Source organism: Archocentrus centrarchus, chromosome 20 (assembly GCF_007364275.1).
Source record: "Archocentrus centrarchus isolate MPI-CPG fArcCen1 chromosome 20, fArcCen1, whole genome shotgun sequence".
NCBI classification, from domain to species: domain Eukaryota; kingdom Metazoa; phylum Chordata; class Actinopteri; order Cichliformes; family Cichlidae; genus Archocentrus; species Archocentrus centrarchus.
This window is the reverse complement of record NC_044365.1, coordinates 20,664,935-20,692,365: the sequence shown is the minus strand read 5'-3', so window position 1 is coordinate 20,692,365 and position 27,431 is coordinate 20,664,935. Positions and strand designations below refer to the sequence as shown.

The window sequence follows — 27,431 nt, the reverse complement described above, 5'->3', positions numbered from 1 at the left end:
TATTCTCAGTCACCTTAACGACTCATAAACATGTGCAGACTGAAGCGAGTGGATTTTACATGAAATTTATTGGCACAGTTATAGCAGCAATGTGTTCTTGTTTATTTTCAACATTGATCCCATTAGTATTTTTCAGTAAAACCCTCTCAGGAACAAACATGTTTCCAAAAAACCTGGTACTCTTTGTAAAATGTAAATAAAAACATAGAGCAATGATTTGTTAAACATTTAAACTGTATATTTCAGTTAAAAAGCACAAAGACAGCATATCAAATGTTGCAACTCTCATGGTTCTGGTATTTTATTGTGCCACTTTTTTCTAGTATCATTTATTCCCCATGCTTTTGTCCTCTTACTTGTTGTTTGTCTTTTGGCTATTTCGTGTCTCTTTTTTTTGTTAGTGAGTCTCCCCTTGTTTCATGCTAGTATCACTTCCTGTTTCTGTTTGCATCCTATCTGACTGCTGCTGTGCGCTCATTGTTGGTTGCCTTCATCTATGTCTTGTGACCCTGTGTGTTTATATAGTCCTGTGTGCATCCTGTCTTTGTTAAAATGTTGATGCTCTTTGTGTTTTATGTTTTCTGGATTCCTGTTGCTTCCTGCATTGATGGTTTCCCTCCCTCATGTTTCTGCGTGATCTGTTCCCCTTTTTGGTTTACTTCCAGAGATGGTTTGATTTTTTTTTTTTGCCTCGGCCAAATAAATGCTCTGTATATTCCTTACCCACCTGCCTCTGTGTCCCGCACTTGGGTCCTCTCTAGCACCTGTATGCTCCTCTTTTCCTCATTTTGCATAGAAAAAATAGGGAACAGTTTAACAAAATCCTAGCTAAAAAAAACAAAAGAAAAGCACAAACCCATATGTAAGATACCATGACCAGTTAGGCTAACTGGCAATGAATCAGTGTAAAAATTATCTTTCAGGAGAGTCTTTCAGGAGCAAAGAGAGTTTTTTACCATTCATAAAAAAACAAAAAAACACGGGGATCTAGTTTAACAATTTAAGAGCAGCAATTATGAACATAAAATTGTAAAGAATTGGAGGATTTAATTATCTAGAATACAGATTCTTGGATGCTGTGTCCGGGCTAAAGAACCGAGGAACCATCCGGCAAAGTTTAAAAGGAGCATTTGTGATGACACTGGAATGCATGACGTCCAGCTTTCTGCAAAGGCACCATTAATGCTCAACAATCTCCAAAAGGAGCCCTTGCTTAATTCAGCAAGACAATGACAAACCACATTCTGCATGTATTACAGCAGCATGGCTCTGTAGTTAGAGTCCCATGTGGCTAAACCTGTTTCACTTCTTTAAACATCAATGATATGATGTCCTTGCACAATTTTCAAACAAACATAGAGTTTAATCGAATGCAAATTATTGAATTTGACCTTTATTTACATTTTACTGTATCCCAGCCTTTTTTTGGAAACAAGCTTTGTTTTACTAGTGATATTTAATTAACACAAATGCATGTGACAAAATGCAAAATATTATGATTTGAGCTCAGTTGAAGTGATTGTCAGCGCAAATGCATAAAGTGCGTATGCACACAACACAAAGAAAGTGAAACTGACTATAGTCTAAATCACCAGATCTGCTTAGCTGCTGCTGCTACATTCTCAGTGGTTTAGGCAGAAGATACTTGCTGTTAAAGAATAGCTGTAGAAATTATTATAATGATTATGTTTCAGGACCTAAAGGTGATGATGACATAAAATAAAATAGATAGTACAATACTTTTAAATGGTAACACAACTGTACCCAGTGCTCAGTGTTGTAGCATATTGTTACATTGCAAATTGTGATGTTGGGGAAAACGTAATGCTGTACTTTTCTGCCTTTTTATAGATAAATATGTTAAATACATTCTGTAGAAGTATTTTCAAAGGATAGTGTTAACAGCCACCAAGCGGATTTAAGGAGACAAAGTCTGGCCAGTATTGCACACCGGTTTTCAACTAGTTCTGACACATCAGCCGCTGAACTCTGCCCAAACCATAGCAGGAATATTAGAACATCCACTTGTCAGAAAACCAGTCCAAGAACTCCCCGCCTCAGTAGAAAGCGGGGTTTGTGTGCTCGATGACACAGCGCCGGCAGTGGCGTCTGACGAACCGCAGAGCTTCTGGTGACACCTCGCAGTCCTGCACATTGAGCAGCTGCAGCTCGCAGCAGTTGGCTGCCAGAGCTTTGAGTCCTCTGCCTGTTACGCTTTCACAGGCTCTGAGACTGACTCGCCTCAGGCCTTGGCAGTACATGGCTAGCTGCTCCAGCCCACTGTCCGACACCAGCGGGCATTTACCGACATCCAGAGACTTGAGTTTGGGGCAGCTCCTGGCCAAGTGACTCAGGCCGTGATCTGTGAGCCCCTCGCACCCCCTTGCATTCAAGTAGCGCAGTCTCGGGCAGTAGCGAGCCACATAGCGCATGCCTACATCAGTAATGCGGGTACAGTGGGCCACACTCAAGTAGCGCAGGCACCCCTCTAGGCGGGCGACTTCTCGGAGACCAAAATCCCCCACCAAGCGGCAGTCACTGAGGCTAAGCTCCCTTATTGAAGGGCAGTGGAGAGCCAAATGGCGCAAGGCTTCATCTGTTAGTCTGATGCATCGCCGCAAGTACAGATGTGTCAGGCGAGGGCAGTGGGAGGCGATAGTTCGCAAGCCCTCATCCTCGAGGGAAAAGCAATCGGTCATGTCCAGGTAGTGAATGGAGATCTGCTGGCCATGCAGGGGAGACAGCTGGAGTGTGGCCTCTTGGGTTAGGCTGATACACGTCACCTTGGAGCAGCCTGGAGGGAAAGGAAGCAGAAGTGATTTATCTAATGTGTATTTATGTTGTTTCATAATACCTCCTGCTGTATTTGGGAGACTATTTTTATACAGAATTTGACCCCTTAGAAAAATGACTGTGTTAGGAAAGTTTCTGTTGGTGGTCGACAATAACAGAAGGAATTGGTACAATAGCCAAACACTTCTTTCCAAGCTCACTCCTGAAAGCTTCAGTGAGTCACCACTTGAGGGCGCCAGAATAAAACCTGCTGTGTCAACTAGAAGCATGAAAATGTAAGCACGAATAAAGAGAACACAAACTTGGTCAGTTTTTAGAGACAAAAAAAAAAGCAAAAATCAAAGCCTGGTGTCTTTAACACTGAAAAAACAAAAAAAAAGGTTATTTTTTTTTACTACAAAGAGCTTCCTGCTGCTAATAGTGCAGACACTGCTCTGCCCCCAGTCCCAGTCAATGTTATTTGTGTCATTTCCTTAATGAAAGCAGCAGACCGCTCCTCTTACCCATGTTGAGGTAAGTTCTGCTTTCAGCTAAAGAAAGCCTTTCTTCTCCCACATGGGAACTTAAGGTTGGCAGAGCTTCTCCTGCTCTAATGATTTTACCAGCTTTACAAGAAATAACTGAAAAAGCACAGAAAGGAGAAAATTCTTTGAGGTAAATCCACACATGTGCATGATGTAAGGTAGTGGCCACTCCTTAAGGCTTAGAGCCTGCCCAAAGATTAAAATTAAGGTCAGATGGTTTTATTTGTTTTTTATTGAATATGACAAATTTATTTCTTTTTACCTGAGAGGTTTAGGTGTTCCAGGTTGGGACAGCGGGATACCACTTCAAACACAGCGTCATTAGAGATATTATAACAGCCGGCAACCTCCAGGTGACGTAGCTCAGGGCAGCACTGGGCCACCACGTGCAGCCCCCGGTCAGTGAGCCTCTTGCAGCCATTGACCACCACCGTCTCCAGGGTCAGGCAAATGTTCGGGGTGTCTTGGCACAGCCGGTGGGTGAGGACCCTGATGGCACGGTCAGCATGAAGCAGCTCTCCCGTTAGCTGGATAGTGCTCCACAGCCTGGGGTCCCAAGCCAGGTTGTACCAGCGGCGGCAAACTCGTGCACAGCGGCACAGCTGATTGGTCGAAAGATGGGAGAAGATCTGCAGGAGAGTGTGGTCAGGGAGGACATCGATGGGGGCGTAGTGGTGGGTTTTTGACTGTCTGGAGCGAGTGTGAGTGCCGGGCTGAGGGTGGATCACAGCGACTGTCTCAGCGGGGGCAGAAGACGAGGATGAGGAGTTGGTCTCATGGCCGTTACTGGAGAGAGCAGGTGAGGAGAGGGAGGAGGACTTGGAAGGCAGAATCAGACCTGGGCTGGGGGTGCTCAGTGTTCTTGTGCTGGACTCTAAACCTGAATAAAAATAGGACAAGATGAGATCAGACAAGATAAATATTCTGTTTTTGAAGTCTTATTTTCAAATGAATCTTGTTACAATTTAAGCTACTATTTGAGCTGTGAGGAGAGCCAATGAAAATGTGACACTTCACAACAAGGGACACAAAAATTGTTTAGTTAACTGAAAGAGTAAACATGAAGCTGAAAGTTAGTCTACTCCCCTTATAAATCCTGATCTAGGATATTACACTAGATAATTATTCAAGTAAAGTGAAGTAAAATAATGAATCACACTTAGGAAAGTACTGGTAAAGTAATCTTGAAGTACTGTGGAACTACAGAGTAACTGCTTAGTATGCTTCACTACTTGAGGCAACAGACAAAGAGTAACTAATGTTGAAGCAATTAGTAATAAATGAGTAGTTACTGTTTTGTGTCACTTAGTGTTTGCAGATATTCAGGAATGACTCATGCAGAAAGTGGGGAGTCCTATTGATTGATTAACAGATAATTATGAAATAATCACAACCTAATGACTCACTGTTTCTGGAAGTCATTATCTTCTATATGGGTTAGGATTTATTGAGTTAGAGAATTACTAATGAATGACTCATTAACTGGTTGTTCCTGCTATATTGGGGTGGCTGTGACTCAGGAGGTAACGTTGGTGATCAGTCAGTGGTTCGATTCCCAGAAACTTGAGTCTGCATGTCGCAAGTCTGCAGTATTCTTGGACAAAATACTGAACCCTGAGTTCCCCCCCGATTAGTGTGTGTGCGCAACTGATAGACAAGGTGCTTAGGCACAGAAAAAAGCACTTGTATGAATGTGCGTGTGATTGGATGAATGAGGCTTTTAGTAAAAAGCACTTTAAGTGCTCAGTTAGAGCAGAAAAATGCTACATAAGGAACAGTCCATTTGTTTTCAGTAACTATGAAAGGTTTTATATCCATGATAATAAAGTGTTTCCAACAATTTCTTGTTAATTATCTAAAATCTGTTTGGGAGGCCTGACCTTATGATCTCTTCTCAAGACTTAATAATTCTACTGTAAGCAGATTTTGATTATGACAGATTAATGTTGTCTGCATGGATGCCACTTTGTCTCTTTTTGCAAATACAAAAAGGTATTAGAAATCTAAAAGGCACATTTAAGGTCATGGAGTTTATTAGTCCTGCTCTCAAAGGTGCATTCAAGGTATATTGTTTTTTTGATGGTTGTGGTTCAAAAACCCAGAATCACTCTATGAAGTGTTGCTTATCACCTGAGTCAGATGTTGGAAATTTTAGGCCAACTTCTCTAAATGTACCTTCAAAAGTATTTCCTCTAAATGCAGAGCAGACCATACTAAAATCCACCCTCAGTGATATTTGGTACAATCCAGAAGGGTTTTTTTTACATTCCATACTGCATACTCACTTGCTTCTTACACACAGTTTTCTGTTTTCACGCCAAACTGTTGAACTCCCTAAGCCAAAAAAGACATGATACAGTTCCTGTAGCACTAACATTAGTCACTATAACCTGCATAGTACTGTGTATCAAACCTGACCGTCACCCTCGCTGGAATGGGAATAACTGGAATGGGATAATTTGGGATAATTTTCAGTGCTGGAAGTGATGTGCTGCCACATTACACACACTGCTAGTTATTTATCAGAATAAGAAAAACATAAAACACCAGGAAAGCTGGTCAAGAAGTGTGGAGTCCATCATTATGGTACCACAGTAACTTTATCATCAGTGAAGAGGAGTTTCCATGGACCCTGTTATCAGGTTTTGGGATGTTTTAGGGGAAAAAAAGTGTCACATTTATCTGCCAGGCATTTGGACAGCAGTCAGAGGGCCTCTTCATCAGATTAACTCTGTGGCTTCAAAGCAAAGCAGACAAGGAGTTTGGTGCCTGGGCTGACAATGTATGGTTAGTCCCATGTAAACACTGAGGGCCTCCTGACAGATGTGCGCTGATTGCCGCCATGTCTGAAGATGCAGCTGTGAGAAGAGAAGGCTGGATCCCATCGCTTTGGCGTGAGAAGACAGAATCCGTTGTCAGCCGGTGCATCTGATTCCCGGGGTCGAGCCGTCGCACTGGGACGCTGAGCGCTCTCCTCTGATGCAATCTGCGTCTCTTCACCAATCCTCCAATCCATCCTCTACGATCTTGAGGATTTTAGGTGGACTGATATTCATCATTAAAACATTCCAAGAAGTTACTGGTATGATGTCACCCACAGCTGTCCGACTATTACTACTAATCTGATTAACCCTGTTGTTATTTGAGGCAGTAACAGTATTACGGTCATATGGGAAAGCTAGAATGAATTTCCTCCCAAAACAATGTGACCAAATTATTTGTCCAATATGTGATGTATCAGTTTTGGACAAAGGTTGTTACTAAAACAAAAACAGCAACTTGCCAAAAAATTTTACTAGCAACTTTTTTAAAAACCCAGAAACTTTTCCTGCCTTTTGACTGCAGAATTCCTCTTACAGTATCCCGTCTGTAGCTTTTAACCCCGAATGCCCCTGCTCTTACCCATATCGTTTCCTGTTTAGGGTAGAGTAAACTGTCAAATGTTGCTGACTTGTCAAACACAAAGCGAGCAAACACAAGATTGATTCAGATGTCAAGCCAGCGTTGATTGCATCAATATTAAGGCTTTTTGGGAGACTCTTTGAGGAGGTTATCTCTGAAAATGAACTGGTTTGGTCTTCAGTGAGTCTAAAGGGCTACTGTTGTAGAGGGTGCAAAAATTCCCTGCAGGCTATTACTGTTATTACTGTTAGACGTAGGAATTTCCCCACTGTGGGACAGAGAGTATACCTTATCTTGCTAAAATGGCATTTCCATCACAGTGAAATTCTAATGGAACTTTTTCAGGAGATCAGACATTTTACCTGCAGTTTATCTGCTTTAATGCAGCTGATTAATGGTTTGTATAGTTCCTAGCCTACAAACATCCACACTCATCTTTTTGAGTTGGCATGAACAGCGTAGGACATTGCTTACTGACAGAGCAGACCCCACAAGTGCATAGAATATATATTTCTTCTGCAAGCAAGTTCCAGCTGTCTCTCCATCCATCCATCCATCCATCCATCCATCCATCCATGATCCTACCTTGGCTGTTAGTGGGTGAGCGGGTACACCCTGCAGAGGTTGTCAGTATTTTTTTGACAAGATTGTGGAGCTATTTATATATGATGACGGATTGTCTTACAAAAAAACTATATTTGATGTTAATCATTTTGTTTTAAAAAACAATTATTCATCTTTGTGTCATCAGGAATGATTTCGCCTCAGCTCTTCCTAATAAAATGCACTGAGCGCACATTTCCCTTTTCCTTTACAAGAACTTTTCTAGGAGTCTTTTTTGACTGTGTATGAAGCAGCAGCATGTGCTTATAGACTCATAGTTCCCAACCTCCAAACATTCATCAAGTATTTTCTGAAAGGCCCAAGAACTAAAATTCAAAACTACTGGTCCAAGGCAAACTTTGAGTGTACTGAGTTTATTCAAGAAAGCCCAGTATGTCTCTAAGATCAGTATCAGGACCTCATTTATTAGTAATTAACATTATGGCAGAATTATCAAAAGGTCAAAATAATAAGCACAGTCCTACAGCAGTTCATATGGCACAGATACACTCACGGTTATCTGAAGGATTTCTTGAGAAATATTCTGGTCAAAAATGAACTTAAAAGTCTGCAGGTAAGTGGTGAGGTGGTAGCTTGTAGGACTGCAGTACTCCAACATAATATTGACGGATGCACCAGGTGATTTCAGTGTTAGCCCTGTCTACAATCTAGATTTATAGTTGCAGTCATGTGAATTGAACTACGTTGGTTAAAATGGATGGTTTTGGACCAACAATCATCTGCTCCTGCACAGCACGTCAGCATGTGCAGTACATGACAAATAGACAGCATCCTGCCTGTCATGTGGATTTGTGTGCTGGGACAGGCAGCCGGGCAGTGACACACAGTCCTTACAGCCATATTTTAGATGTGTATTCCAGAGCCTCTGCTCAGTCTGCTTCTCATCTCATCTCTGATGACATCCACAGATTCATCCTCTGGGGAACATGTCCTCAAATTCAGGGCTACTTTTTAAACTGCCTCTTGGGTGCCTTAAAATTCTCATTCAAATCCAAATCCAAGCAAAATGAAGAGAATGCATCAAGACTTTTTGGATGATGGCCTTTTTTTTTTTCCATTCTTGTGGAACAGAGTTGACCTCATTTTGGTTATGATGCATCACATTCTTGTGGGTGGTCCATCTATGATTAGCTCAAGATTAAAATGTGTAGGACTATTCTCTTGAGGTCTTCTTGCTTTTCTTGACCAATAGATTTCTCTGATAACAAGACTTTTTTTTCAGCTTAATGCAGATGATTTAATGGTCTGATGTTATAAAAACGTAATCTATTTTGAATGTCACACACCTGTCCAAATATGTCGTGAGAATAGTAATGCTGTGGGTTTTAAGTATGATTTTTCCACAATACCTAGTGTTTGTGATTTTTTTTTCATGATATGGCTGCAACCACTCATTATGCAGTACAAAACTGTATAGACACTGCAAGCATATTTTCAAATCTCCAAAAAGGCCAGTGGAGTTTCACTTAATAATGAGAATGACACTACATTGAATCTTGTGATATATAAAAAAAATATGTATATGTGCAGGCTTTGCAATGCTAAGATCACAGCATCCAGGAGAAAATCAGATTTTCCATAAAGCTGTGTGCAGGCATTACATAGACACATTTTGTGAGTCATTAGTTGTGATGGATGAATGCGGCACTGCTTTATTGTCCAAATCCCAGCTAATGCGATGGATTCCGCATGCAACTCATCTGCCACTGGCTAAGGAGCAACTTCCAAATTGCGTAATTACATGTGTCACTGATCAGAAGAGCACTCCAAGCCTGGGCTACACCCAAACCCTTTAATCTGAGACACAGATTCAAACAGATGGTGGGAAAAGTTAAGTGAAGTCAGCTTCGCAGTTGCTTAGCTGTGCATGACTTTGGATAGCTTGCACCTGGATTACTTTAAGGAAATCCAAGTGTTACATGTGCCTGTGTTTTCCAGCTGAGTGAGGGACTTGTTTATCTGGATATCACTGAACACTGAAATGATCTCATCTCTAATATTTGCCTTAATTTTTCACGTGCATATGAAATAAAAGCCTTAAGATTTCCTTGTAGTTTTTGTCCTCTGCCTGATTCATGCAATGCATTTGCAAGACACATTTTCAAAATTTTCAAATATAAGAAGATAAATATAAGAAGCAACATACAAGCACTTGTATAGTTAGTCAAACACATAGTTTAGAAGCCCACGAGACAGGAACTTGCTATTTAAGGAACTGTGGAATTAACACATGAAAAGTTAGAGCCCAACAGGGCCAATATGTCGGCTGATATTAAGTATTTGCCAATATGTAGACATTTAAAATGGCTGATAAATTAAAATAATAAAAGTAAAGAAGAGACACCTTTCTACCATGAGTGTTGCAACTTCCCTGTTGGTAACACATTTGGAACGCCACAACACAACAACCAGCTGATTCGAGCAGAGTAGGAAAGTGCGTAAATGAGTAAAACCCGACATCCCTGATATCAGTCAAAAAACTTCTTTAAAACTAAATATTTCTGAAATCACTGAACTGAATTAATGTTTTTATATCCAAATGTGAGCCAGCATACTGGGCTTTTCTGAGAAGTAAGAAATTAATTAAGCATGACATTAAACCACTAGTGGGGTTAGGTTAACTGGTGATTCTAAGGTGATTCTAAGGTAGGTAGCCTCCCAGCTACCTCGAAAGCGGAAGTGGAGTAAACGGAAGGAGATGGATGGACGGACGGACGGATGGATATTCAACCACTAAAAGCAATTGTTCTGTTCTGGAGTGCAAGTAAATAACTGTAATTTGGCATCTTTATCAAAACAATGAAAATGTGCTTTACTATTTTTTTCGGCTTTTTTGTAAAGTGGTAAGTTTGAAAATTCATGGATATTAACAATAACTATTGTTTCAATTAAAGAAATTGCACAGTGTGGTGGATTAACCATTACAGAAACAGAAAAAAGGATTTTGGTAATCACCAATACTGTTAATTTAGGGCATCTGTGGCATAAGCCTTACATTATGTGATGGTCTAAATTTATTAAGCACTGTACACACAACAAGTGTTAAGTGTCAGTATCAGTATTAGTATTGGTCTTAAAAATCCTATATCGGTATGAACAATAAGGTAATCAAGAAAAAACAAATATAAATAATAAACATTTACCAGACAATTAAGGTATACAGTCAAGACTGAAAGGGACACTTTTAGAATCAACATGAATCTTCTAAAAGTAACATTTATTTTGACACAAATTCTGACTGGGAAACAGCACTCTGACAAAACAATCCGTTTAAAGTTCTCTTACTAGCTTGGAGTCAGCCTGGAGCTTTCAACACACTCATTAGTGGACTTTGAGATGGAACCGTTTTGTAATCTTCCTTTCAAAAAGGTCAAGAATGAACTTTATGCATAAGCCAATATGGATGAGAAGTCCTAAAAGTGTTGTGGAGAAAATTATAGCAGCTACAGAGCTCACATGTCAAAATATTCTTCTCTATGACAACAAGGAAAACTTTCCTCTAATAAGGTCCATCTGATACAGTAGAAAACCTCTAGAAAAGAGTGGATCTCAGACAGGACTGTTCAGAGAGGTTACTTGCAGCTTGCATGAATAAACTTTCCTGTAACTTCCAGTTGCAGCTTTATGAGTTAACCAGCAGTGTCGTGTTTTATATCTCTGTATCATTGCAAGTCTGTCATTAGCAGAACAAATACCATGCAGCTGTTAAAGTTCTCTTGAAGTCACTGCAAGTGCAGATGGTGGAAGATTCAATTTAGTTTAAGAAATAAGAGAACAGTGGAACATCTGGTCTTTACCCTGGACAAAGAACAACTGCACAGTAATGAAATGAAAGAGAAACTCATGCATTTTGAATGCACATACAGCCACAGCACGGCATACTTGGCTGAAATCCTCTGCCACAAATACCCAAATCTGTGCTGATCCACGGCAGTGCCGCAGCAGGATCCCATTAACATCAGCTTAGCTTCACTTCTAAAGCACATCTGGACTGGGCTTTGATACCAGAAGTTTAATGTAAATCAATTGGAATGATCGCTGAAAAGACACCATGCCTGAATGATGAAGGGACACAGCTGGATGTTTGGAGTGAAGTCGACTTAATAACAAAATCCTGATTAATTTTTTTTTAAGTAGCACACAAAAACATTGTGGAGGAAATCGTCTGAAGGCTTCCAAAGAGAAATGAGGAGCAGGAGGAAAAGAAAGAGGGAAGATAAATTGGCAAACGAGCCTGCAGACTTTAGCAGAGACAGAGACAAGTGCACGGACAGGGTCAACCCAGACTTTGACGCAGTCTGGTCATAAACTAAAGCTATAGGGATTCTACTCAGGATCTTGCAGTGCCGTGAAGCTCTACTAAGGCCCTGTCTGGGGCTCGCAGGATTATGACTGCTGCATCTGGCAGAACAGACCAATCCATTACCTCAGTGACATTAGCCGTGTGACATGTTCCTGCTCTGTAAGCTTTCACTGGGCTCCTCCCTGCCAAAAGTGTGAGGGAATAAAATAAGCTCATTTTCTACCCATAAGTCAGGAAATCAAATCCAAATTAATTCAAGAGGAGTAACATGTGAAGAAGAAGTATCGGCTAATAAAAAACAACCTGGCAGCAGAGATCTGATTGAAAAAAAAAAAAAGAAATGCAACTGATTTAGCAGCACTAAAAGGTTATGTGCTCCAGGTTTTTGTTTTGGTTTTTTTTAAAAAGGAAACATCCGACTGAGAGAGGACTGCTCGGATGAAAAACATCTGGGTCTGTCTCAGGTTTTATTGAATACATGGAAGTTGATATTACTGTACAGTGTGGCGGCTGAGCTATCAGCAAAGCCTTCACTACAGGAAGGTCTGACGTCACTGCGCAACCTGAAAGACAATAGGGCCTGCTGGTTCTTTCACAATGTGCACACTCGGACAGGAAATGGACTCCTTCATTTCGCGCAACCCCCAACCCTCCTCTGCTTCTTCTGACGGCAGCTATTCTCACACTCACTCAGTCTTGAGATTCTTTGAGATTTTTTTTTTTTTTTTTGAAGATTGTGCTGCAACACATTTGGCAAATACATATGCCAGTAACTATAACACGTTTTTCTCCGCAATGCGACTAATTTCCTCAGGGGAGTTTTCCACCTATTAAAGCCCCTCAAATGTTTCCATACCCTTCTCTCGTCACTTTATAAATCCACAGCTGAGGAGGACAGCAGACGTTCAAACATTCTAAAGCCAAATTCAAAGGCGAGCTCACTTCTTCAAAAAAAGAATTGCTTTTGTGTTTGTCTCTTCGTCACAGCGCAATTTTTCCAGAATGCAGATGAAAGTTTGGAGTCCATGAGTGATTTGGCACCATTCAAAGCTGATCTGGCCTTTGGCAAATAACTGAAATTCAAGATGATGTCATTTTTCTTTTTTTTTTTACAGGTTGTTAAATCAGGATGTCAAGGATAGAGTGACCGAGTTTGGGGAGTCATGTGCATGATTTCTCTTTTCTGGACAGTTTCTGCATTGTGGCAGTGTTGTGTGAGTGGGCTAGAGTGCAAAGTGACAGTAAGTCATGTTAAATGACTGAGGAGGGTAACGTGGCCACACGGAGCACATCAAACAGAAATGGAAAAAGGGAATGCTTGCCTAAACGTTTGATTCGGTTGTGATGAGGAGCAAATGTAATGATGTCATGTGGTTAAAGCAATAGAACAAGTGCCTGGAGTTTTTGGTTCTCTACTCCTGACAAAAAAAAAAGGATTTGGTTTAACTGCCAAAAGAGGTTATTTTGCATCAAAGTCCTGGACCTAAGGAAAAAACTGTACTTAGCATCATTTAAGGGGGAAAAAAACATGCACATCTTTTACACTGAATCACAAACTTGACAGCACTGACCTCTGCATGGACAGAAAGTCAGAGAGAGTCTAAAACAGAGGAAGTTACTGTTACTATCTTCAAGTTTTATTTAAAGCTTCTCTGTGGAAGTTTACTGTTGTTTGCTACACGAAAATGGCAATATCTAGTGATTTCCGAAGCACTGTTAGTTTTGAGAACGTTTTTCCCGGTTGTTCAGAAAATGTACAGAAGTAGCTTACACAGAAGTGCCTTATAAACCTTTATCATGACCGCCAGAGAGCAGTTCCTGTGCCTTCTGAAGTTTCTGTTGCTATCTCGATTTTAAAAAAAAAGAATGGGTGTGATGAGGAGAGGCAGGTCTGACTTTGAAAACGGTTGCTCAATGAGCATACTGCAGCTAATCCTCCTTTCTGAAACATAGTATGACCAAGATTTACAAAACAGGCCTAATTTTTTTTTAATTCGATGTGACTGAGCCCATAAACTTACCAGGAAATTGTTTACAGAAGTCAAGTCAGAAAACTGTTTTCCCAGAGACTTCTGCAGGACTGGAAGTCTTTTTGCAACCACATCGGCATCTGACAGCCTTCAAATAGAACGCAGGTTTAAGGCACTTCCAACTCGGAAGCTGTGTCCATGTTTTATATGGTCCGTGGTTGTGCGCAGACAGTATAAATAGTATAAATAGGTCTTGCTCTGTGACCTCAGTAAACACTTTCCTGATGACTTCATGGATTCAGACACTAGTTTGGTATCATATTGAATAAAACACTGAGTCCATTTTGTAAATTATGGTGGTTATAAGAAAGGAGGATGATCCAGAACATGCTCATTGGCTAATGACGATTGATGTCATTAGCATGCAGTTTCACAGTCAGATTTGACCACTGACCACAACATGATCCACGGTTTGAAAAGACCAAGATGGCGATGGCGAAAAATCTCAACTCAAGTTGGCCAGAGTTCTGAGCTAAAAAGTTTCTATGACAGTGGCAAGTGTATTTCTCAACCCAAATGCTTCAAATAAAGAAGATGATTAGTTGTTTTTGCATTTGTTATGTTGCATAGTTACTTAAGACACAATTAATAAAACCTAGACTCCTTCGGGGACACTGTCTCGAGAGCAATGTTCCTCTCATTCTTGCACCATTGCGACTTCAGCCACAACTGACACTTCCCTGCTTACGTAACGAAACAAACCACAGAGTCAAATGAGGGGAGGGGAAGTCCAATGTGTCAGTTCAGCTGTTCCACAACCACGGTCATATTGCCACATAAAAGCCCGAATACCCAGGTGGATCATAGTAAAAACATCACTCACGAGCCAAAATCTTTCAGGAAGCAGGCGTGTGTTTCAGCCAGGTGGCATCTTTCCCAACTCCTGTCAAACATGCTCCTGTAGTAGACCTGAAAAACGTGACCCCTGTTGAAGGAAATGGCAAGCGCATTCAAAACAACAGGGCCAGCACTTCCTCCCTCTCAACAGAGCAAGAGGAGATCAAGCCGTAATCAGAGAAGAGTTATGAGATGGAGAGATCTCCTCACTGAACTGACTTCCCCCTCCTCCTCCTCCTTCTTCTTCAGTAAACTGCTTTCACTTGTTTTTCTTTTGGAGCCTTGTTCTGTGCTTATTCGCTCAGATTTCCTGGCTCTTGTAGTGGTAGAAAGAAAAGGGGAGGAGTGAAGACAGCTGATGGAGAAAATCTGGGCAGAATAGCATTGGCATTCTGTCCCTTGCTGTGTTCTATCTTTACTAAACTATTTCCAAAGAGGATTAAATGCAAACCAATAATATTTCTTATTGCAATTGCTATAGGCTTGTTAAAAATATCCTAAAATAACTGCGGGCAGCTGCTTTGTGTCCTAATTTAGGATAGTAAAAATGTGTAGATACTTGTTGAGGCTGTGAATCTCTGTGCATCAGTAATCCCTTTATAGTCAGTAGACAAATATCTTGCTTTAAAAAACCAGATGCTGCCTCTTCTAAACAAGCTTCTCTGTATGTTTGAGAGGGTAATAAGTGCAGAATAACAACTTAAAGCTCATATTTGCTGTAAAAATGCCCTTAAGTCAATGACACATACAGACACCTCTCAGCAAGATCGGGTAAAAATCAACAGGGAAACACTATATATCTGGCTGAGTAAACACAAGGAAACGGGCCAACAGCATGCAAAGTTAGTTTACAGATGGAGTGTGAGAGATTTGTTGCCCCTGGGAGGGCAAAAATATTAACTTGGTGGAGACAGGGGTAAAGCTGTTTAGACTGCAAATCTGACCCTGACGTGGCATTCAAGACAGAAATGAGGGATTATTTAGAGTTTGTATTGCTGTACACACTATATTGGAGCATGTGACTCTATAGTACATTACACAGACAGCCCAATGATAGAAGGATGTCAAGTGAGACAGTCATATTGTGCTCACACAATATGACTGTCTGACATGTAATTTGGACAGTCCAAAAAAAAAAAAAAATCTTTTATCCTCTCTCTGTTATCCCAGAATCAGTGTGCATGTACAAAACAACCATGTGCAGTAAGTTCAAAATTAGTAAAAAAAAATTTTCTTGAAAATGAAACTTTAGGTTTGAGTGTTCCTTCATTTTAAACAGCAACTTAACACCTGCAGTGGGCTCCAGTGGCAATTTGCCTTTTAATTGAATGGCAATGGGGGCTTGCAAATGAAAAACCATCAGCAAAGCATATTTTACCAGCTAAAACAATGAGCTGTCTTTTTTGTGTATCACATTTACATTTGCTTTGGTGGTTAATTTAAGCCTGAAGACAATCAAAGAAGTCTTGATCTCAAAATTCTGTTAAACATATTTGCTGTCAAACTTAAAATTAAAGATTAAATTACATTTTAAGATTTTGCACACCTAGTGGATTCCTTATAATTTTAATCAACTTAAACCTTTTCTACATCACCCCACACTGGCTGTTCGTTTAGCTGATTAGGTAGAGGGTCATAGCCAATCAGGGTCTGTTTTAACAGAATGCAGGTGGGGTATAATATTACACTGATAGCCAGTAGAGGATAGGTGTAATGCACCCATAATGTGTAATGTAGTTGAACAAGGTTTTTGCTACAAATATTAATCCAGCAGTGTGGTACATTACTCCTTGGTGTATTCACCTGCCACCTTGGTGCGGCCATGTTTGTATTACTTTTCTATGAGACTACACACTACTTACTACTTACTTAATGCAGAAAGTAGATATTTATAAAGAAACATAATCTAAATGATCACTTTTGATAACCCTATATTCAACAGCATATAAATCACAACATGTTTACAGTGCAGTCTTGTACTACAGTGTTGGAAGCACTAAAGAAGAACAGTGTAAACTTTTCCTCAACACTCTTATCTCTGTTTCTTTGGTCCTTGGCAGGCAGAGAGGAAGTCAGCATGTTCATTGTTCCCACCATTCCCCCGTGTCTGAGCCACCTTCCTGGTGCCATTATGAACGAGTGAAGGAACTGACCCCAAATCGTGGCTTTTTTGATATGATCAACACCCCCCGTGAATCTGTGTTACTTCACATGTTTCAGCTGATACAGCAAGATCTAAACAGTCTTCAAGAGGTACAACATGCAGGCTGAACATCTCAGGGTGTTGTCAGTTTAGCTCTTACTATGTCTGAGCCACATTCCTAAGGTACCCGGGGTTCAGCTGTGCCAAAGCAAACCCTTGAGGCCCAGACAGGGTCACAGTGTAACCCCTGCTGAGAGATACTCAATTTCATCCCACAGGAAGGATTTACTGTCCCAAGCCTGTGCCTTTCAGTCTGCAACTAATAAGCGATTCAACTGGGTCAGGCCACCACAAAGTTGTCTAAATAATAACTGAAAACAGAGACATATTGCAAAATCCTGCCAGATGACTGCCCAACTGGGTTTGTTTTCAGGAAAAGAATGAGTGTGACTTCCTAATGTTGGTTTTGTTGGAATTCATGACTGATCAGTGAAAGACAGCAGGCACCAGTCTACTTTCCATTTGCATACTCATATTATGGCTGGGCGATAATTCAGTAATATGTTTTTCATTAGGTTTTGAGATGATTACAACCTATTTGAAATTCTTGCGATGGCAATAGTTATTGTTTTTTTCTGTTTTTTTTTTTTAACTGAAATATGAAACAGCCCTTGTTGAACTTGGTGCAGTCTCCAGCCATACATTTTCAAGGGCTCTGGTTTGGATCTGGCACACAATGGCTTTAAAGATAGACAGTATCTTTTGAAAAAAAAAATCTTCAGCCTAAAAATCTAAAAAAGGAATGCAAAGTTGCAATTTTTAAATTAATAAATACATGTTTTCCAACTTGGGTTGTAAGTATTGCAAAATACATGTAAAATACTTCCCTTCTCTAAATCAAGATTCATGGAACAGCCTGACATGAGCCACTACAGGTAGTCCAGGGTACTGTTAGTTTTAGAATATATATATATATATATATATATATATATATATATATATATATATATATATATATATATATATATATATATATATATATATATATATATATATATATATATATACGTTAAAAGTGTGAAGTGTCCTTGTGTTGCAAAGCTTGCTCATACATTTTACCACTATAAGAATAATAAGAACAACAACAATAACTACAAGAAGAAGAAGAAATACTTTATTTATTCCATATTTGAGAAATTCTTTTGCTATAGTGGTAGTAATAGCTTTACCATAGCCAATGGCTTTACTTTATCTTGTATGACCACTAGCCTATTGTGGTTAATGTTGTGGTGGCTAATGTTAATAAACATTAGATTAGAACATTAGGTAGATTTTCTGCCTAATATTTTATTTTTTTAGTCAGAACCTGATGGCTGGTACTGTATATAATCCTTTCATCCATCTGCAGATGGGTGGAGCCGGAGGGCCGAGGCCTATCCCAGCTGTCATAGGGTTTCGTTTACTTTCATTTATTAGGATTCCTATTAGCTACATCAATGCAGCAGCTGTTCTTTTCCACAGGGAAGAAAAAAAAGCTCACACTGTGACAGTGCACTACAACAACTTACACAGAGACACATAACATCTTAACAAAACTCCAGGGTCAGGTTTGCTTTTTGACAACAGAATACAGCATGACTACATAAATACATGTCAATATAAAGAATCTATTACTAATGTGCTCCCACAATAACTCAATTCATTTTTATTATTTCCTGTGTGTGGTCAGACACCCTCTCAAAAACAGTGTTTAATAGCTTTTTAAATCCAATTCTACTGCTTTCTTTCTTGTGTCATCCATTTAGCAGTAAATTTCATTCCTTCGCAGTCTGATACAAATCTGTTCTTTCAACTGAATTAGTTCTTGCTATCGGTAATAAAAAGCTTCCTTCTGTAGCCTGTCTGGTAGAATAATCACGTCTGTCTAAACAGAAATATGTATCTTTGCGCAGTGTGAATGGAGTCTTTGTAACAATACGGCAGGAGGTCACTGGGAGACGGTCAACCACACGCTCTCACGTTCACACCCACAGCCAATTTAGAGTTGCTAATTAGCCAAACAAGCCTGCCTTTGGACTGCGGGAGGAAGCCGGAGTACCCAGATCAGATCATGCTACCAGCTGACCAGGAGGTTCAAACCAGAACGGCTGTGAGGCCGAATCAACTGCATCACCATGCTGCCACAGATCTATACTGTTACTCTATATTTAAGAATTAACACATTACAGGTGTGGCCTATTTAGAGCAGCCTTAATTGGAATTGTGACAATATGTTCATATTGCACGTTCCTTTTTTACAAAGTTCTGTTCTTTGATTTATGAGTTCAGACTGGTTTCAACCACATAAACTTGCCCTAATAAGGTATCACTATAATCTTCCAGCTTATAGCAATTAATTTCTTTCTGCTGCACTTTTTTCTACAATTTACAATAACATTACACCTTTGTATTACTGTTCCTGTGTAACCAATTTTTTTCCTTCCTTGTTGTGTTACCGTGCTGTTTTACAAAGATCACAATAACTAACTAATGGAACTACATCAATGCAATAGTGACCTTACTGCAGGATGGGGACACTGGAGGCCCTAATATGAATACTCCCAGTGTGTGGTGGGGAAACAGCCCAGACTGCTTCCTGATTAGTTTAGTGGACCACAGGACTAGGTGGGGAAGGGCTGTGTAATCTGCCACTATGTTTGACTATGTGGATGTGGGTCTGTGTGTGTGTGTGTGTGTGTGTGTGTGCGTGTGTGTATCTGTGCACGCACGTTCATGTGTGTGTCTTTCTAAGGAGGGGGGATTTGACTGTGGCCATAGTGGTTCCAGACCATGTAATTACTCCCACTTAGCATGGAGAAAAAAATAACAATTTCAGTCATAACACAGGGGGGGAATTATGGTCTGGAAGCCACTGGCTATGGTCTATAGTCTCTCTCTATATATACTTCGATCTGCACAGGTTGTGCTCAAAGAAGACACATCCAAGACAATTATCGATTTTCACAAAGTGCTCTGGTTTTACTTCCAGGAGCTCCTCGGTGGACGGGCCCTTGTGAGTCAGCATTTCCAGTGAAGCTGAATGAGTACCAGTAATCTGTCTTCGTTCAGTGCACTCTTACTGTATATTTAAAGTAAAATGTGAATTAACCTCACTAAAAGAAACTAATTAACCCAAACTTTGCATAAAATCCCCCAAAACAAACATCTGATGTGTCCTGTGGAGTCTGTCTGATGTCTTTTTTTTCCCCCCTGTGATCCTTTTCTTTTCTCTCTGAGAAACACCTTGAAACCTTCAGCTGAGTGACAGTTATAAAAACAGGCTGTAGTTAGTATTTGTTTTCTTGTGGACAGTGTAAAACCACAAGAATACTACATTTACCATGCCAGAGCAAATTTAAGTTTGGTGATGACAATGCATGAGAGAAAAAGGGCGAGTATACTGTATAAGTGTACGAGCGTGCAAAACAGCCGATGAGTCACTGGTCAACTCAGAGAAGCTGCTACACAACAGTAGGGAGACCACAATATGTCTGTGGGGGATTTTGATAAAGTTTTTGATCACGATTGTAAATCAGTGACTCAGTGATTATTTCACTGGGGTTTTACATTTTATTCTCACTGTCTGACTCATAATCTTGGAATATTTTCTGCCCGATGGAAGTCTGACATCTACAAATAATTGTGCTTTTACTGATTAATGGCAAAAGACAAGGTGCTGTAAAGATACTGGAATGGCGAAAATATTTTAAAATGAACAATGTGAAAAGAAAGAATTATCACAGCACTGCAGTCCCTGAACATGTGGGTGGAGACCACAAATAGAGCTGAAAAGGGAGTGAAACTAAAAATGATGGGTAACAGCAACACAGTGGCCATAACAACTAGAGGTGTACTGATTGCAGTTTTCTTGGACGATTTCATTTTCCAATTTTCTTTCGAAGTGTGCAAATTTGCAAATTTTTATTTTCATAACAGAAGAAATTATTTTAAACTTCACAATTTTTCCCAAAGTACAGTAAGTTACAGCATCTTCTCTCACTTAAACAACTGAAAACAAAGTGCTCTGCTACTGGAAAGAGGTACAAATAAGTAACTGTAAATGAGCTGCTGCACATCCTGTACATCTTTACCTGATTTATTTTACATTACCAAACAAATTTCTTTAAAATCAGTGAGGGTGATTTAACTGTCTGATTAGGTTTGTTGTGACCAATGTTTTCACATTAGTCCTTCTTTTTTTTAACATTAAGTTTTTTATAGCTACATAATTCCATCTAGCACAATTAATTAATTAGAGAAGTGCCAGGGAAACTGGTGACCTTACAAAAACATTTTTTTCAATGCCTAAATCACTTTGTCCACTACAGTTTGCCTGATCTGCATGCATAATGTCACGTGATTATTTCACAGTGGAGATAAAACGGCATGAAATGGTATGTTAAGAGCTTCAAATGAGTGTTAAAAACATACAAAATATCCTGGATATTAAAAGGGAATTATTACAGAAACAACCACCATACAATAATGCTAAAATTTAAACTAAAGGATCCTGTTATCCTCTATCATTAAAAAAAATGGTGAAAAAAAGACATAATTCAGGGAAACTGAATTATAAACTGAACTACCAGTGGATGAAAAAATATTCTACAACATATTCTTGGTATTATATTCGGTTCTTTTGCCTGACAAATTGTTCAAACTGCACCAGATGGATCAATGTTTGAGACAGCTGCTGACAGGAGGCTTCAAGGGGTATCTGCCAGCTGAAAAGTATTTCCAAACCATTAGCGTAAGCACACAGTTTACATTAGTAACACATACACCCCTGAAAGAGTTCCTGCAGTTACTCTGCCAGAGTTGGAAGCCTGCCTGGGCAAGTGGGAGGCTGAGGAGGTGTGAGGGAGTCAGAGAGTTGCATGGAGGGCAGTAAAAGCAGCATCTGAGCAGAAGGTGAAGCTCTCTTTTCTCCATTCTTACTCCCTGTACCTTCTCTGTCTCCAACAAAACCCCTCTCGCCCACCTCTCCCAAGTACAAGCACCTCCCACCCTCCCTGGCAACGCTTTGAGCCTGATACGACCACAGTTTAGATAAGCATTCTTCCACAATGAGAAGCCAAAAGTGGTTTTTTTTTTTTTCCCCCTTCTTCTAAAACAAAGCTCAAGAAATGCCTTTGGTTTCTGGGTTCTGATGGCAGCTGTGAGTTTGTTTTCAATTTAAGGTTATCCCAGGAACACACAGGTTTCTCTCCAAAAATAGGCAGTACAGAAAGTGGATGAGGAGGAAAAAGAGTGCTGGAAGAAGGAGGAGGAGGAGGAGAAGAAGAAGAAGAAAAAGAAAAGGAGGGAAAGAAGAAGAAGTAGGGAGGGGAGTTTGGTTAATGAGCACCAGATGCCTTACCTTCAGTGGTAGCCACATTCTTCGGAGCTTTGGTTGGTGTGTGATCTGTGCTCGAACTTATGTCAGAGGAGATGCTTGAGCTCCCTTTACCTGCAGGGAAGAAAAACAAAAGTGCTTGGACATAATATAACAAGGTTAAGATAACAAAGTGCAGTTTTTATTTAATTTTTAGTAATCTGAAGTCATTTTGTGGCCCACAGTTTGATTTTCAGTTTAATACATGAAGAATGTTTGTCAAAGATAAGGTGGACTCACACTTTGATGATGTACATAATGCAGTAAGGAGGCATGAAGTGCAAGGAAATATAAAGCCCATCAATCACTGCTTTTATGACTTTTATGTTCCTCGGTTTTGGAGGAATGGTTAGCCTTGGCACATGCACAAAGCATCTGCTGGTTTGTTTGACTTAGTATCCGTTTTTGACATTTGGAAGACGAATAAAGTCTCCTGAAACCCCCCCCCCCCCCTTCCCCGTTCAGCCTTCACTTCCACATAGGATGGGGTGACAAAACAGAGGAAGATGCTAATGAATGGTATCATCAGCAGTGAGTCCATACAGTCTCACAACCACCACACCAAAGCGATTGCTATGTTTTCATTCTGCAATTTAGACTTTGGATTTCTCTACAGTCATACATGAGTGCTAAAGTTAAAAATAATATATATCCTTTTGCATGACTACTTCTGTTCCCAAAGTACGACAGGCTTCACTGCCATGGTGACTACAAACGGCCTGTGGAGAAGTTGTTTATGGCGTTTCATTCCTCTGTCAGATCATAAATGCAGCTTTGTGGCTTTCCTGAGAGTAACTATGCGCCTTTCACCCAGCACGACAGGCTAAGGAGGTATTCCCAAACAGTCACGCCCACATGCACATCAAGTGCAGTGACCTAAACAGACAAGACAGTTCCCAAAATATGCAGAAACACTGAAATCTTGAGATGGAAAAAAGAAAAAGAAAAATGCAACCTGTCTACATAATGAGCCCCAAAAAAAAAAAAAAAAAACCCCAAAAAAACCACAGGATCACACAGCTATTTATAAAATAAAAAAATATAAAACCAATGTAGCGCATATGGTATGAGCATAAATGACATTTTGCGGTGACATCACTGAGCTGACACATCTGTTAAAGCGCCTCCAGTCCACAGAAATGAGTCAGGTATTCATGAAGAGCTTGCAGATGTTAATGTCAGACCACTCTTCTAAGCAGAGCATAAAAGGCTGAGTTAATGCAAGCAAATATATTTTGATATTTAGCTGGTTACACAATTCTTTAGCGAGACAGGAACTCAAGGCTGCAGGGGATGTTTGGTCGGCACGTGGATCTGTGCAAGGCAAAAACAGTTTTTTGTCTTTCACTGAAAAACAAGTTTCAGAAAAGCTCCTGCTTCCTGTCTTATGCTTATATAATGCTGGTTGATAGTTGCTGCATAGTTGAGACCAGTGTGTAATTAATTGCGGAGTCACACTTGAAAACAGATGTGGACTAATGGACTGCAGAGTTCTGAACTTGGGGTTAAGGCAATGGTCTTAGATACTATCAAGCAAAAATAATGTCATACTTTGAGTACATAACATGTTTGAACCTTAAATTTATAATCTACAGTGATTTAATGTTACTCTCCTGACACTGTTGGACCCAAGGTGGACAGATGTAAAAACAGCAAAACCAGAAATATTGTCTTTTTTGTTCTGTGCCTGAATTACCCAAAACAGAACTCCATTACTAACATGAGTCATTTGCTTATCTCCCGTCACTTTGTAGCTGACAGTTGATTGCTAATGGGCATTCCAGACTCTGCCTGTGTAGATACCACCATCAGTCAGTTGTATTCTTCACTCCCATTTGCTAGTCAACTCAGCTGAGTTGAAATCAGTGCACACCATGTTTTGCTTTGTCAATGCAACAAGTCACTAGATTTCATTCATACTCCATGTTTTCTGATTGCTTGTCTCCCTACTGCTTTCAGACCTACCTGATGCCAACTCAAGCATCACTAGAGGCAATCGATCAGATTTTGTGCAGCCCCCCCTTTGAAGCATTTAAAAGTTTCAGATGACATGATGGTTGTCAGACTGTTATTTAGAACTCCTCAAGACTAGAGAATGACTAATTTATCTGCAGGCCAATATTAGCTATTTGCCAATTTATCAGTATTGGCATTTATTAATAAATATTTTTTTTTAAAAAAAGCTAAGAAGAGATTTTAGAAAAACCCTTGACATTGCATAGCTTGTCCAGAGGGCACTCTGCAACTTCCCTGTTGGCAACACACGTTTGGGATGCTTCACACACAAAAACCAGCTGATCTGAAGAGAGTCCGGCAATGCGTAAACGAGTAAATATCAGATGTTAGGAAATCTGTTTATGTTTCATGTGTCTGAAATTAAAAAAAAACAAAAAACTATCAGCTGATATATCAAAATGAAATCAAATCTGTGAACTTACTTTCTGCACTAGAATGCCACAAACCTGCAGAAGACTACTCAACCATGTGCATGATGTTTCTCCATGAATGGGCCTTGTAGTTAAATTTCTAAGAAGGTGCAAGTCAGGTTATGGCATAAGTTACAGCGTAACGTTTCAGAAGGATTCGCTGTAATGACTTTCCTACGGTGTAGCTTTAACGCAGGATAAATCCACTGTTTAAGGGCAACTGATTATACACATCAATGTTTGTACTACTGGTGCTCCAGAGGTAGCTCTATTAAGGCTGATATATTTCCTGAAGTGATGTCTAAGAATATGAGACTAAGAAGGAAGTATGCCCCAACATTGCACTGTAGGAAAGGCTTGTCCATTCTGAGGCAGACACTTTAAGAGGCAGTCATGTTTTCTGTTAAAAACTTTGAACAACAAAGATGGCTAACATCTCTCTTTCACTGCTAACATATCTAAATGTTGCATTACGGTGATGTCACAGCCATCCAGTGTCGTAAAATGTATTATAGTACTTGTATTTGAAGTTACTCAAGGGTAAGTTACTTTTCTACTACTCTAGAAGGTTTCAAAAAAAAGATTGTGCTAATTGTGGAAGTGATATATTCAGTCTTAATTTCATCTAATGAATCCTGAGGACATAAAGGTGTGAGACAGTGTTATCGACAAACTGTAAGAGTTTGTGTTTGCCAGATGCTAACTACACAGTACGGTATTCCTCACTCTGGTTAGTCTCTGACTGCTGCACAGCTCAAGGACAACTGAACTTCAGCTCTTGAGTACAGGCCTTGAGATTGTGATAGAATCTGTTCTTGTACCTTAACAGGCTGAATTCCTAGGTGGAGCTGGTCCACGTGTTATTTTTAACATCATGAATTCCAACCTTTTCTCTGCAGCTATTGACTTAGGAAGAGAGCTCCTTGGAATGTTATTTATCCAAACATTTGTGCTCTGGAGGTAGAAATAATGTGTTTGGTAGAGTCAGCCCACAGTTTTGGTTGTTTTTGTTGAGTTTTTTTTTTTTTCCTGAATAAGTAACGCTGAAAATTAGACCTCACATGAGACATGCACGTGAGAGATAGGCTGTAACATGAAGTTTTTTTTTGTTTTTTTTTTTTGATGATAACACACAAAAAGGCAGGATACATTCCAGGATCATTAATACCACATGTTAGAGATTTTTTTTTTCAGCATTTTTGACAGGAGAGCAAACAGATTCAGATTCTGGTAAAGTCGTGAAAAAGAAGGCCTAATGTTATCTTTTAGACAGTTTGGCTGCATTCCTGTAAGCTGAAACAGCTTTCTGAACTTGTCTGCCCGCTCAGTGTGATGGACAGCGAATGCCTCTGTCTGTGCACTGCAACACTTTTCTTGTCTCATTATAATCGCTGCTACTGATATGTAGCTATTTTATCTTGCTAAGTCTAAAGACTTGAAGAATCCAGCATTATGTCTACTTGTCCTCTATGAACCCCAGTTTCTGAGGCCCCGCCCAAATAGGGCATTGCACATCTGCAGGAAAGTTAATGGTAACTGAAATAAAAACTGAACTCGAGTAAAATGAATCAGTTAACTCCAAGTGCATTCACAATAAGGATCAGTTTAAGAAAAGCTTGTTTACATGTGAGCATGTAGCTGTTGTGTCTTGTGCAGATTTTAATTTACATAAAAATAACATGACATTGATCAGTGTGTATGAAATGGCTTCCAAATCAAACAACAGGCTGTGGGATTGTGGACAAAAAAAAAAAATCTCTGGAACTGGTTCGTATCGAGATAAGAAAGACTTAAGTACCCACCTCTATTAGAAAGGCCTCCACTAAACCTGAGTAGCTTCTTTCTTCAAAAACAAACTATAAAGGCTACAAGGACCTGAAAATCCAGACTCATTATGGGATATTTTATTAAACTGACTGCCTTTCTTACACTTGCGTACTTTGAACTGAAGGAAAACACACAATAAGCCTGAGAGGACTTGAGAAGAAGAGGAGGAGGGAAAAAAAGTGCGTTTTGTTCAAACTTTACTTTTCATATACGGTTGGGTACTTTTGAAAGGGATTAAACACTACCACCGCCAGATGTCACTCTATCTTTCACGAATAATACTAAAGTGTCACATCTTTAAAACGAATATAAAGCGGACAATTACAAGCCAAAAGCAACTACCAGCTTCAGCGGCACATATCCCAAAGAACCTGATGGCATGCGGAGTAACTTAAAGCCAACATAAAAGGAGAAAAGGCACAAAGAAAATTAAATAACGCGTATAAGTCCGAGGGGATGGTGCTAGTTTTAAGCTAGCTAACTGATGTCTATGGACCCAAGAAACTCTGCATTATTTTCTATATTTAGATGGCCAGAACAAAAAAGAAAAAACTACAAATAAAGGTGACATTAGAGCCTCTTTTTCCCGACTAAAGCAAGAGAGTTGCATATGTGTATAAAAAAAAAGATGACTTTTAAAGTGGTATTCGCATGAATGTGTTTAAAAGTCATTTTGCCCACTTACCCTCGCTTCCATACTGTTTTCCATTGTTCGCACCCATTTTAAAGAATACATAATCTATAAGCACAGACTCAGCCTATCAAGTTGAGTTCCAGAGGAGGCTAAAAGGCAATCTTTCCATCAAGATAGTAGGCTGTACAGTCAGTTTTGTGTAGGGCCGTTAGCTCTGGCTCCAAATAGTTAATCCAGATGTTGAGCAGAGGACGTCTGAGCATTACGCAAACCTAGAATCCCAGACTTGTGCTTCCAGCGGTGCAGGCTTTCTATATCTGAACATCAACAGGCTCAGAACGGTGGAGAACAAAAAAATCCCGATTGGAGGATTTTGGAGAAAACTTTGTGAAGCGCCCTAAATGGTAAGCAGCTGTTTATCAGGCTGAGTGCGGGCAATCACAGCGGCCACACAACTTTCTGAGGACGCGCAGCT

The 27,431-nt window shown here is 39.9% G+C and overlaps 1 protein-coding gene across 1 annotated transcript; it reads right to left on the bottom strand.

Moving 5' to 3' along the window:
• Nucleotides 1-82: 82 nt before the first annotated feature.
• On the bottom strand, nucleotides 83-27,431 carry si:dkey-192l18.9 (F-box/LRR-repeat protein 7). Its single transcript, XM_030756749.1, has 4 exons — nucleotides 27,008-27,431; nucleotides 22,055-22,144; nucleotides 3,580-4,197; nucleotides 83-2,794 (listed from the first exon to the last, which is right to left on the bottom strand). Exons 1-4 carry the CDS (start codon nucleotides 27,042-27,044, stop codon nucleotides 2,058-2,060), a joined length of 1,482 nt encoding a protein of 493 aa, XP_030612609.1. The 5' UTR covers nucleotides 27,045-27,431; the 3' UTR covers nucleotides 83-2,057.

Excerpts from the sequence above, each read along its gene's own strand:
- si:dkey-192l18.9 (XM_030756749.1), bottom strand. The coding sequence starts at position 27,044 with ATGGGTGCGAACAATGGAAAACAGTATGGAAGCGAGG. Across the intron at positions 4,198-22,054 it reads GAATGTGGCTACCACTGAAG|GTTTAGAGTCCAGCACAAGA; the intron begins GTAAGGCATCTG and ends ATTTTTATTCAG. Across the intron at positions 2,795-3,579 it reads GGAACACCTAAACCTCTCAG|GCTGCTCCAAGGTGACGTGT; the intron begins GTAAAAAGAAAT and ends CTTTCCCTCCAG.